Below are 12,030 nucleotides of genomic sequence, written 5' to 3'. Positions count from 1 at the left end.
GGGAGACCCGGCTTTGATCCCTGGGTCAGGAAGATCCCCTGGAGAAGGAAATGGCAACACACTCCAGTGTTCTTGCCTGGAAAACCCCATGGGCGGAGGGGCCCGGTGGGCTGCACCCCATGGGGCTGCAAAGAGTAGGACACGACTGAGCAACAAGGACACACACACGTCACCGCTCGGGGCCTCTGATTCCTCGTCTGTGCAACAGGGGCGCCCTGAAATGGTGTTGTCTCCTGAGCTGTGCCTCTGTCTCTGCCCTCTGGTCCCTCTCAGGCGGCGGCCCCACCACCTGCCCCTTCACCACCAGGGCTATTCTAGGAACTGCTCTCCAGCTGGGGGAGGGGACTGTAGCCTCGGTCTCTGTCCCCCCCACCCCCCTTACTGACCATCTTGGGAAACTACAGGCTGCATTTGGAGGGAGAAAAGAGCTCAGGTTTGCCACCCACTGCCTGTGCTCACCTGGAAGGCCTTGCTCTCACCGGGCCTCAGGGGCATTTGTGACGCACCCTTCTGTCTGTCAGATGAGGAGCCTGGCCACCTGGTCCTTCTCAGAGCTGACTGCACATTACAATCAAAGGGGAGCTTTTGGAAACTACAACAAGTAACCCAGCCCGCACCTCCTGGGCTGGAGCTGACCAGTAGGAGTTACTAGACTTCCCCGAGTTATACTAATATACAGCCTGGGTTTCTGTCTAGACCAGGGTTACCCAGAGTATAAGTCGTAAAGCAGCATCACTGGCATCACCTGGGAGCTTGTTAGAAATGCAGTTTCTTGGGCCCCACCCCAGCCCGAAGAGTCAGGTTCCTGCAGCCCGGGAATATGTGTTTCCACCTGCCCTCTCAGTGAAGCTGATGCAAGCCGAAGTTTGACAGGCACTCGTGACTTCTGGGGCCCCTCCTGCTCTGTGGCTCTGTCGTTTATGAAAAGTCCATCGAGGTTTTGAAGAATCAGTATTGGTTCCTTTGTGTCAATATGTGATTCATGCATATTGTTATTGGTAATAAAGAACTAGCCTTTGTTTTCCAATACTCATGTGATCACTAAGCAAGAACACTCAGATTGTCTGGCAACAATTGACAGAACATGCCAGGGAAGACGTCAGGAGTTGAGCTGTCTGAAAACTCCACGGAGGCTGGAGCTGTGACGTGGCCCCAGCCGGCTATGCTGCCTGGGACAAGGGGACTTGCTGCACCCCCGGGGGTTGGGCCAAGGGACAGCCAGGCAGGTGTCCAGGGAGGGGGTCTGTCCGAGACACTGTCAAAGGCTTTGAGTACAAGATTCAGTCACCAGTTGAGTCTGTTGTGAAAATGATTTAAGCCAGATGAACACACCTTTCCAATGTGAGACATGTTTTGCTCTAGGCTTTCTAGTTATTCCAGTAACAGCCTTGTGGCCCTAAAGCTTGAGTATCATTTATCAGCCAAATTAGAGGAGGTTAGGAGTATAGAAGAGAAATGTTTACCTTTCACAGATCAAAATCTCAAGTCGGGAACCAGATCGCTTTGAAAGGGTTGTGGCAGTCACAGGGCAAAAGTAGGATTGAATTCTCCATGATTCCAACCTTTTATGGAGCCATAAGGTCGGTTTTTATTGTCATTGTTTTGTATTTTCTTGGGTTTTTTTTTAAGTTTAGACTTTTTAAAAGTGAGCCCCTTAATTTTTTTTACTGACACATATACAAGATTTAACTGAATTTTTAAATGCAGTCTGACACTCTTTTTCAGTCTCTTTATCCTTTTCTTCCTTCCCTGGCTCCCACTTCATCTGTCCTCCCTCCACCCACCGTGTCATGCCTTCCCCAAACACACACAAATACAAACTTTACCCCATTTGGCTGCATCCTTAAAGGCATTAAGCGAAACAAAGCCTGGTAAAGGGAGTATTGACAGGTGGTGACTTAACGCTTCTAAATTCAGTATCGTTATAGTATGTAACCATTTTCTTCCTAAAGATCAATCCTAAAATCTTGAATTGAGAAACCTCACTACCACCATCTTTATTCTGCCTCTAATTCTTACTAAGGACCAAGTTGAAACATTGAGAGGAGAGCAGTAACTCAGAGATGAGATCTTCTGTTTTGCAGCCAGATGTTTTTTGGAAGACAAAGAAAGTTTACTACATATATAGCTTGGTACTGTTGTAAATAATACCATCAGGCTCAGAATTTCATCCAGGCTCAGCTTTAGGAAAATGCCAGGAGCGTATCTGTCATCTGAGTGATGGCAGGAAGGCAGCGCCGCTGGTTGTACAACCCAGGGGCACCATCCATGCTTTATTCCCTCTGGAATGGCATCCCTAGAAGCAGGCAATGAGCTGAGCCTCGTGGAAGACCAGTCTCAATCAAGTCAAAATATCTGAAGTCTTTTGAAGAAATAAAGAGAGGCCATCTTCTCAAAAGAAGATGTCGGGCAACTTTTCCTGTTAAAAGTCAGATAGTGAATATGTTCGGCTTTGCAGGCCACACAGTCTCTGTCACAGCCACTTAGCTGCTGGTGTGGAACAGGAGCAGCCAGAGACAAACTCATAAATGCCTGGATGTGACTGTGTTCCAATAAAACTACTTACAAAGGCAGACAGGGGGCCAAATTCAGTTTGCTGATCTGTGCCCTGAAAAACCACGGGGAGTAACATTTAATAATAATAGTTGACATCTATTGATCAGGAACTGTAAACCAGACCATGCTGCTGCCACCAAGTCTCTTCAGTCGTGTCCGACTGTGTGCGACCCCGTAGACGGCAGCCCACCAGGCTCCCCGTCCCTGGGATTCTCCAGGCAAGAACACTGGAGTGGGCTGCCATTGCCTTCTCCAGTGCATGAAAGTGAAAAGTGAAAGTGAAGTCGACCAGACTATGGTAATCTATCCATCTGTGTGGTCATCATCCCCTATGGTGTAGATGAGGAGACTAGCTCGGACGGATTGGGAACCTCACCAAGGACACACAGCTAGTTAGTAAGACTTAAACTCAGCTCTGATTCCAGAACTTGATGTTTAATTGCTCCTGGGCACCTTCACTCCCAACCTCTCCTTCAGTGAGGGCGGAGCACTGGTAACCTCCTAGTCTCAGAGAGAGAACTGAGTTTTACAGCATCACTGTGCAGACTTAACGGAGGAGAGTTTGTGCAGCTTTTGAAGAGAAAGCTGAAAAATCAGGAAGGACGTCAGGGAAGCTGGGTGAGCATCAAGTAGGGAGTCCACTTCTAGCCTGTCCTGAGTTCCTCAGGCACTTCTTCCTTTTGCCCCGATTTCTCAAGGCTAATGGGGTATGACCTGGTTCCCCTGAGGGCAAGGGTCAAGCCAGGTTTCTAAAGCTATCATGGGCTCCCTGAATGTTTCTGTAAAATCTCAGGTGATGGGACTTGGTCAGCGCCCCGCCCCCAGGTCAGGTGGTTTGGTGGATTTGATCTCTTTGGCCTTAACTCGGCAGTGCCCTCTTGTTCTTTTCACAGTTTAGCCACAGAGAGGCCTCTTGAGTTTTTATTTCTCCTTTAAGGATGGCTTTAATCATTAAAAGCCAGACCTGGTGATATTTCTTAAGCTTCTACCTCAGTTTTGTTGTTTATTTTTCTACAGTCTTTTCCAGAACTGCTTCATCACATTAGCTTTTATTTGGCATTGGGGCAGGGCTAGGGGAGGGGGGCGAGGACACATAAAGACCCACTGAGGGAAATACAGGCTAGCTTTGCCCCTGACAGCATTTGTCGCCAGGTCAGTCCCCATCAAATGCACATAAAGTGGGCTGGGAATCTCACAGTGTAATAAAGATATCCCCAGCTGCAAAGTGGGACAGGAGTTATATTTCTTCTCTATTCCTTCATCTCAATTCAATCCATCAAACTTTTAAGTACCAACTGCATGCCAGGCCCTGCTCGGTGCTGAAGGTAAACAAATAAATAAAACAGGCTTCCCTTCTGTCTGGGGCTCCCCACTTTACTGAGGAGGGTAGACTGTATACAGCTTAATACGGCACCTGGTCACTGTAGCATCTGGTAGGTGCTATAAGTGTTTGAGGGTGTGCTCTCTGGCGAGGGGAGGAGCTTGCAGGCTTTACCTCTTAGTGGCTCTATTCCCCTGAGCAAGTGACTTAGCCCCCAGTGTTAGCCTCAGTTTCTCCAGCTGAAAAATGGGAATAATAACAGTGTCTGCCTTTATATGAGATGATATATATGAAACAGTCAACCTCGAGGCAGGCACAGTGCTCACTAAATGGTAGCATTTGTATTTATTCTCCTTCTTGGAGTCACTACTATTACTAGTCATCATAATAGTAAGTATTGAACTTGTTAAGTATAATGAAGCATGGGAACAAAGGTAATTAGTTCTGCAGTGGGAGTTAGGGAAGCTTCCTGGAGGAGGCGACAGTGTGTCTGAGTCTCCAAGGATTGTAGCAGCCTGTCACATAGAGCAGAATGTTTCAGACAAAAGAACCAGCACCCACGAAGGCCTGGGGTGAAAAATCACGGCAGGGCCAGAGCCTGAGAGTCATCAAACTTAGCTCAGCACATGTGTGTGGGGGGGGTGGGGGGAGGGGGGGGCGTGGATAAGCCAAGCTCATGAAAGGCCTGGAATGCTAAGCAAGGGAGCGTGTCTGGATTCACCCCGTGGGTGATGAGGAGCCCGGGGGCCATTTGCTCAGCCACCCTTGGCTGCTGCTCGGGAAGCCCTCTTACGTCCCTTCTGCCCCGGCCCTCCCTGCAGATCATCAAGGACCAGAAACTGCTCGTGATCGTCGGGGGCATGCTGCTGATCGACCTCTGCATCCTGATCTGCTGGCAGGCTGTGGACCCCCTGAGGAGGACGGTGGAGAGGTACAGCGTGGAGGTAAGCACCCGGCACCACCGGAGGGAGGCAGTCTCCCCGGCTGCCCCAGAGGTGCTTCTTGAGAAGAAATCAAGGTGATTACGAGGAAATCATCATAGCTCTGTGTGGACCCACGATCCCTATCAGGAACATCTCCTTATTTCTGTTCCTTTCCCTTGAGATCTGTATTACTCAGGAAGGCCAAGTATAAGGTCATCACTCCTGGGAAAATATGGTGAGTTTGCCTAGATGTATTACTATATGCAGAATTAAGGAGAAAGTTTGGTTCGTTTAAACCAGTGTATTCTTTACACATTATGGAAGCCCCCATTTATACGATGCTTCAGTCAAGAAATTATATTGCTTTTTTAATCTCTCCTTTAAAGTGAGTTCCCTCAGGACTGCTGTTAGGGAATAAATACTCTGAAAGCTCCTTCTAGTTACTAGAGAATCTTCAAAGTGATGTCTTGTCAAAAAGGAGAACCTTACATAAAAGTACCGTTAAATATATATTTTAGTAGTCTTGCACTTGGCCTTGCTCTTAACTCACATTGGTCTTCTAGGATGCTCCAGTTAGGGAAGTTCACAATTAAGGAAGTTGTAGTGATGACTTTCTCTTAGAAGAGTTAAGGACGCCTTTGTTGGAAAGAGCCAGCTTGAAGGCAGTGGCTTTACTATCTGATTTCCCTGTAGGTTAGCAGGTTCTATCGAGAAAACTGGAGTTTTCTCTAGGGCTCTCACTGCATCATCAGGGAAACCTTTTTGTGGGATTTAGTGTGAATTTCAAAACTAAACTGGAAACAGTAATTTTTATGCATTGGGGACATAGGTGTTTATCCTTCTGGGCAAGAAGGTTTTCTAGCAAGTAAGTCACCCAGCCTCGTTTGTCTGGAGACAGGCAGAGGGTTCGCTGAGCCTGGTTAAGAAGTTACACAGTCAGAGCAGTGGCAGAGAATGCCGTCTCCTGACAACATGGATTTAGGGGAAGGATTTAGCGCTGTGAGCCTTTATCTCACTGCCTTAAGTGTCCATCCTGGGAGGAAGCAGGACTCCAGACAGGCAGAGCCAGACTCAGCAGAGGACAGACCTGCGCTGGCTGTGCTCGTGGGCCAAGGGGGCAGGCGCTCAGCTGAGGTCCCTCAGGCAGACAGGCTGTGGCTGGAGGGGAGGTGATGTCTGGTCATCACTTGTCTGCCCAGCTGACAGAGGAGTGGCCCCGCCCCCAGCTCCATCCCAGGGGAATTCACCACCCGCCACCAGGGTTTGGAAATCCAGACAGGCTGTGAACAGGAGGAAGAGCTGTTATTGGCTAACTGGGCCCCCTGGCTCGGGAGGTGATAATCATAAGCAGTAATGCTAATAAGAGTAATGATAATGATGATGCTAGTAGCTAGAGGTGTGTGTTAATTTCACTGAATTGTCTCAGTGACTCTGTGGAATAGGTGCTATCCTGAATTCCCATTTTAATGATGAGGAAACAGAAACCCAGAGAGATTATGTAAGGCACCTAAGGTGGCTCAGACGGTAAAAGAATCTGCCTGCAATGCGGGAGACCCGGTTTCTATCCCTGGATTGGGAAGATCCCCTAGAAAAGAAAATGGCAACCCACTCTAGCATTCTTGCCTGGAGAATTCAATGGACAGAGGAGCCTGGCAGGCTACAGTCCACGGGGTTGCAAAGAGTCGGACAGGACTGAGCGACTGTCACACGAAGGTCACCTTGCGGTTTAGAGGCAACACCACCAGCTACTGCCTCACCCACGTCCCCATCCCGTCTTTCGGTACACGACAGTGCTTCGTAGTTTTCAGGTGTTGTCATAGACTGTTGACTGGTCTGTGAAGTGGGTTGGGCAAAGAAGTGCTTTCACATTCTGCAGATAAAGCCTAAAGTTAGCTAACAGAAATAGTCAGGCAGAGCCCGGGGCAGACCTGGAGCTGGGGCAGGGAGCAGGGAGCAGACCTCGACGGCTTGGTGTTGAGCCCCACGGCCGCCGGCAAGGCCGGGCGCTGCCACCTTCACTCAGGGTTAAGGTGGGGCCGAGGGGCAACAGGGTCCCCGGGATCCGGCTGTGGCAGGAGAGGCTGCAGGGTTAGAGTCTGCCTGAATAAGCTGACTCCGGAAATAAATGCAGGAAGCCTGCCCCTTGGACCACTTACAGGAGATGGACCTTGTGCGGGCCATCAGTGTAAGTGACAGGTCACCATCGCTCACATCACCTTCCTCCCTCGTTTTCTGTGGTAAGCTCTGCTGCTGCCCATGGCTCTGTGCCTAGAGGCCGAGCCCTTTCCAGACCTTCCAGGGATGGCTCTCAAACTGAGGAGGTGCCGGCTGCCACACAAGTGCTTCTCTGTATAGAAGAGCCCGGGAAGGAGGGGTCCTGCTGGTGGCCTCTAGGCTCTGAAGGGGGTCTGGCCACAGCCCTGGATCAAGGCCCCGGGCCCCTGTCTGTGCGTTTCTCTCTAAGCATCTGCTGAGACTTCTCCCCGAACCTTCCCTGGCAGGATCCTCTTTTCTCTAATTTCAGGGCACCCTGTCATTCTGTCGCCATGGCAGCAGAACCTTTGATTTGTGGACCCACAGTCCTGTCGGCCTATTGTCATTTTTCCACCAAACATCGCCAAGCTGTCGGTTGATTTCCCTCAGACCCTCCTCTGTCAGACTCAGCAGGATGGCTGAGCAGTGTGCCCAGGGACTGAGGGTGCTAACTTCTCCTCGAGGGGCTGTTTTCTCCGGAACCCCCAGCGAGAGGGAACGTTTATGCTTGGGGGTGAGGTGATGAAAGGTCTCTGTGGTCTGTTCTCTCCCATCCTCAGACCACACCGACCTCGGATGCCTGTGGTCTCCCTGGATGCTCTGAACACCTCAGGAGTCCACCTGCAGGCCTGGCTCTGTTTGTAGTTTCAAGCCTTTGTCCGTGCTGTCCCCTTCTTCCAGAACCTTCTCTGACAAGTAAAAGAACTTCAGTTCCAGACCCCTGTATTAGCTGATGGGTTCCTGAGCTCCACCAGATTTAAGCCCCTGCTCTGCCCCACTCCTGTCCCCAGCATCTAGGTGTTCCTCTGAGGACAGGCAGCCTGTCTGGCTCACCCCTGCTGTGTGCGGGGCCGCCCGCATCTGCAGGACAGCGCTTTGTAGATCAGCCTCCTGAACCGAGACCTCAGCTGCCTGGGAGATGGGGGTGAACACCGTAGTGTGACCTCAAGCTCATGGGTCACAGGCTAGTGGGGGGCGGACAGTACACATGCAGATAAGCACAGTCACGTGAGACCGCACAGATTCTGGGAGCAGCTGGAGGTCAGTAAACAGGGTGACAGGCTCGAGAATAACAGAAGAGACCTGGAGCAACTTGTGGAAGTGTCGGGGGAATGAAACTGATTCTGGAGTCCCACTGGGGGCTTCCCAGCTCCACATTTATTCATTTGTATGTAACAAATATTTGTATAACACTTGTCGTGTGCTAGATATTATTCTAAATACATGATGTTCAGCAGTTTTTAAAAGTTTTTGTACTTGTCAGGTTTATAGAAAAATTTAATGGAAAGTATAGAGAGTTCCACGTATGTCCTCCCCCAAACACCGTAGTTTCCCCCACTATTAACATCTTCATTAGGTGGTATGTTTGTTACAACTGATGAACCACTACTGATACATTATTACTGGCTAGAGTGCATAGTTCACATAGAATCCACTCTTCCTGTTGTACATTCTTATGCACTGTGCTTAGTCGCTCAGTCATGTCTGACTCTTTGGGACCCCGTGGACTGAGCCCGCCAGGCTCCTCTGTCCATGGGGTTTCTCCAGGCAAGCATACTGGAGTGGGTTGCCATGCCCACCTCCAGGGGATCGTCCCAACCCAGGGACTGAACCCAGATCTCCCACATTGCAGGCGGATTCTTTACCCTCTGAGCCGCCAGGGAAGCCCAGGAATACTGGAGTGGGCAGCCTATCCTTTCTCCAGGCGAACTTCCTGACCCAGGAATCAAACCGGGGTCTCCTGCAATTACAGGCGGATTCTTTACCAGCTGAGCTACCAGGGAAGCCCCGTACATGCTGCAGGCTTTGCCAAATGCATAAAGTTGTGAATCCACCATTACAGTGTCACATAGAACAGTATCGCCGTCTGAAATACCCTCTATGTGTCACCAGCCCCTGGAGACCACTGACCTCTCACTGTCTGCCTGACTTTGCCTTCTCCAGAATGTCATGTAGCTGAAATCACACATGATGTAACATTTTTAAACTGGCTTCTTTCACTTAACAACATGCATTTAAGAGTCCTCCATGTCTTTTCATGATTTGATAGCTCATTTCTTATCACTGAGTCGTATTCTGTCGTATGGATATACCAGTTTATTTGCCCACTGAAGGACATCTTGGTTGCGTCCAAGTTTGGGATAAAGCTGCTGTAAGTATTTTTGTGTAGAGTTTTATGTGGACATAAGTTTTGAACTAATTTGGGTAAACACCTAGAAGCAAGACTGCTAAGATCATATTCTAAGATGATGTTTAGTTTGGCCAGACCATCTTGCGGCAGTGACATCTGCATTCACATCAGAAACGAGTGGGCATGTCTGTGGCTCCGTCCTTGCCAGGGTTTGGTGGTGTCAGTATTTTGGGTTTTAGCCCTTGTAATGCGTGTAGTGGTCGCACATCGCTGTTTTAATGCACAATTCCCTGATGACGTATGATGTGGAACATCTTTTCGTATGCTTATCTGCCACTTATATTTTTTCTTTGGTGAGGTATATATTTATATCTCTTATGCACTTTTTAATTAGAGTTTTAAGAATTCTTTGTATATTTCAGTTTTTTGTTTGTTGTTATTGTTTTTTGGCCATGTCTCACAGCTTGCAGGATCTTAGTTCCCCAACCAGGGATTGAACCCTGGGTTGTAGCAGTGAAACCACCAAGTCCTAATAAGTCAAATAAGTTGAATAATATCAGTTCTCTGACTTTCACTCTTCAGTATAGTGTTGGCTATTCTGGGTCTTTGTGTTTCCGTGTAAATTTTAGAATTAGTTTGTTAACATCCACAAAGTAACTTGCTGGGATTTTGTTTGGGACTGTGTTGACTTTATTGATCAAGTTGGAAAAAAACTGGTATCTTGGCAATATTGTGTCTCTGTTCATGAACATGGAATAGCTTTTTATTTTGATCTACGTCGATTTCTTTTGTCAGAACTTTATAGATTTCCTCATAAATTTATACATATTCTGTTAGATTTATACCTAAGTATTATACTTTGTTTTCAGTGCTAATATAAATGGTGTGTCTTTAAATTTCAAATCAATTGCTCATTGTATAGGAAAGCAACTGACTGTTGCATCTTACAAAGTCTTTTGAGTCGTACACCCTTGCTATAATTGCTTGTTAGTCCCAGGAGTATTTCTGTTGATTCTTTAAGAATTTCTACATAATCATGTCGTCAGCAAAAAGGACAGTTTTGTTTCTTCCTTCTCAATCTGTGGGCTTCTGTTTCCTTTCTTGTCTTATTTCTGTGTCAGCCAGCATTCCCAGTGCAGTGTTGATCAGGAAGGTGAAAAAGGACAGCCTTGCCTGCCTTCTGATCTTAGAGGGAAAGCACCTAGCTTCTCAACATTAAACTTGATGTTAGTTTATCATTTTTCTCTAAATGGTTTAAAAATATATATAGTGTGGTTCTGCTGTCCAAAGTTGAGGGTGCCTTTGGGGAGCTGACAGGAAGGACAAACGATGACAGAGGTGGAGCCTGGGTCATTAGGGACCTTGTTTGCTAAGCAGAGGAGTTTAAAATTCAGAATTAAAGACATTTAATCAGGGAGTGGCATGGTCAGATTTCCGGGCTGCAGGAGGAGAACAGGTGAAGGGGTGAGGCCAAAGGGCCGAAATGGCCCAGAGACAGTTTGTGCAGTAATCCAAGCAGGAGCTGACGGAGATCTATGGTGGGGCAGTTGCAGTGGGCACAGAGAGAAGAGGGTGGGTTTGAGAGACATTGCAGAAGCAAACGTGACAGGTGTTGGCGGTTGATCAGCTCCAAGGGGGAAGGACAGGCAGGCAGCAAGGGCGGTGCCCGGACCTCTGACTGGGTGATGGACACTGGACCTCATCACGGAGGTCAGGTGCAGGATGAGGAGCAGTTTCTGGAGGGAATGTGAGGGGTTCCTTTCTGGGCAGAGGGCCTCAGAAGATGATGCAGGGTCCTAGAGCCCAGGGAGCAGTTCTTCCAAGGGGCAGGGATTTGGGAGAGGGGTGGTCAGCACGCTGAGCGTAGGAGATGTGGGGCTGAGTGTGGTCACCCAGGGAGTGGGTCTGGTCAGAATGAAGACGTCCTGACTGGAGCCCAAGGAATCACTAAGCAATGATGGAAACAGGATGCGGTCAGGCCAGGGGACTCTGACCTGGGGATCAGTAAGCACGGGGGTAGCCAGGAGAGAGAGCTCCCCGGAGATGGGGGCAAGGGAGAGGAAGCTGTCCCTGCCTGGGAGGTGTTTGAAGAAGGAGGGAGAGGTCTCCAGAGACGAAGGCTTCCAGCCAAGACCAGGACTCACAGGCCCCCTCCACCCTGACGGCCTGTCCCGGGCCTCGGTGCTCCTGCCTGGCACCTCAGCCCTGCATCCTCTGCTTTATGGAGTCTGATGGGAAGATTGGCTGTCTCTGTATTTCAGATGCAGCAGGTGTGGACAAGTCTGCCAAATATGCTAAAAAGATTTTTAAAATACAATTTGTATTCTTGGCAAAAAGGGGGAAACTCTCCTTTTTTGTCTACCTACTCTACTGGTGGTGATGGTGAGTAGGTGTTGGACATATGGGTGTGGTGTTCAGGGCGAATGTGAGCTGGAAAGGGGAGCTTGGGTGCAGTCAGCATATAGATGACCCACGTCGTGGCTGAGAGCCCCGGGGCCAGCGGGGGGCACATAGGTGGGGACACCAAGGGGCCAAGGACGGACCCTCAGTTACCCCAGTGCTTGGAAGTCTGGGAAGTAGGAGGTAGACAGCAAAGGAGACCTAGAAGGAGAAACCATAGAGACAGGAAGAAAATCAGATGAGTCTGGTGTCTAGGAAACCAAATGAAGAAAATGTTTCGAGAAGGAAGTTTTGATGAAGCGTGTCAAATGCTGCTTTTAGATCAAGTAAGATGAAAACCAAGAACTGACACCGTGGATGTGTGTGCATACACACACACACCCATGTGGAATTTTTTTTAAGGAAAATAATTTGAGATCATTTCCCCCATAGTGAAAGCAGTGTGT

At 48.8% G+C, this 12,030-nt stretch overlaps 1 protein-coding gene across 1 annotated transcript in view; it reads left to right on the top strand.

Annotated features, from left to right (window-relative positions):
• The window catches only part of GABBR2 (gamma-aminobutyric acid type B receptor subunit 2), a 358,625-nt gene that overhangs the window by 298,750 nt on the left and 47,845 nt on the right, over positions 1 to 12,030 (top strand). Inside the window, exon 13 of the mRNA XM_061132246.1 lies at positions 4,699 to 4,821. Coding sequence (XP_060988229.1) covers positions 4,699 to 4,821 — 123 coding nt within the window. The remainder of the gene's footprint in view (positions 1 to 4,698; positions 4,822 to 12,030) is intronic.

The sequence above is a fragment of the Dama dama genome, chromosome 29 (assembly GCF_033118175.1).
Source record: "Dama dama isolate Ldn47 chromosome 29, ASM3311817v1, whole genome shotgun sequence".
In the NCBI taxonomy this organism is placed as follows: domain Eukaryota; kingdom Metazoa; phylum Chordata; class Mammalia; order Artiodactyla; family Cervidae; genus Dama; species Dama dama.
This window is presented reverse-complemented; position numbering and strand designations above follow the sequence as displayed.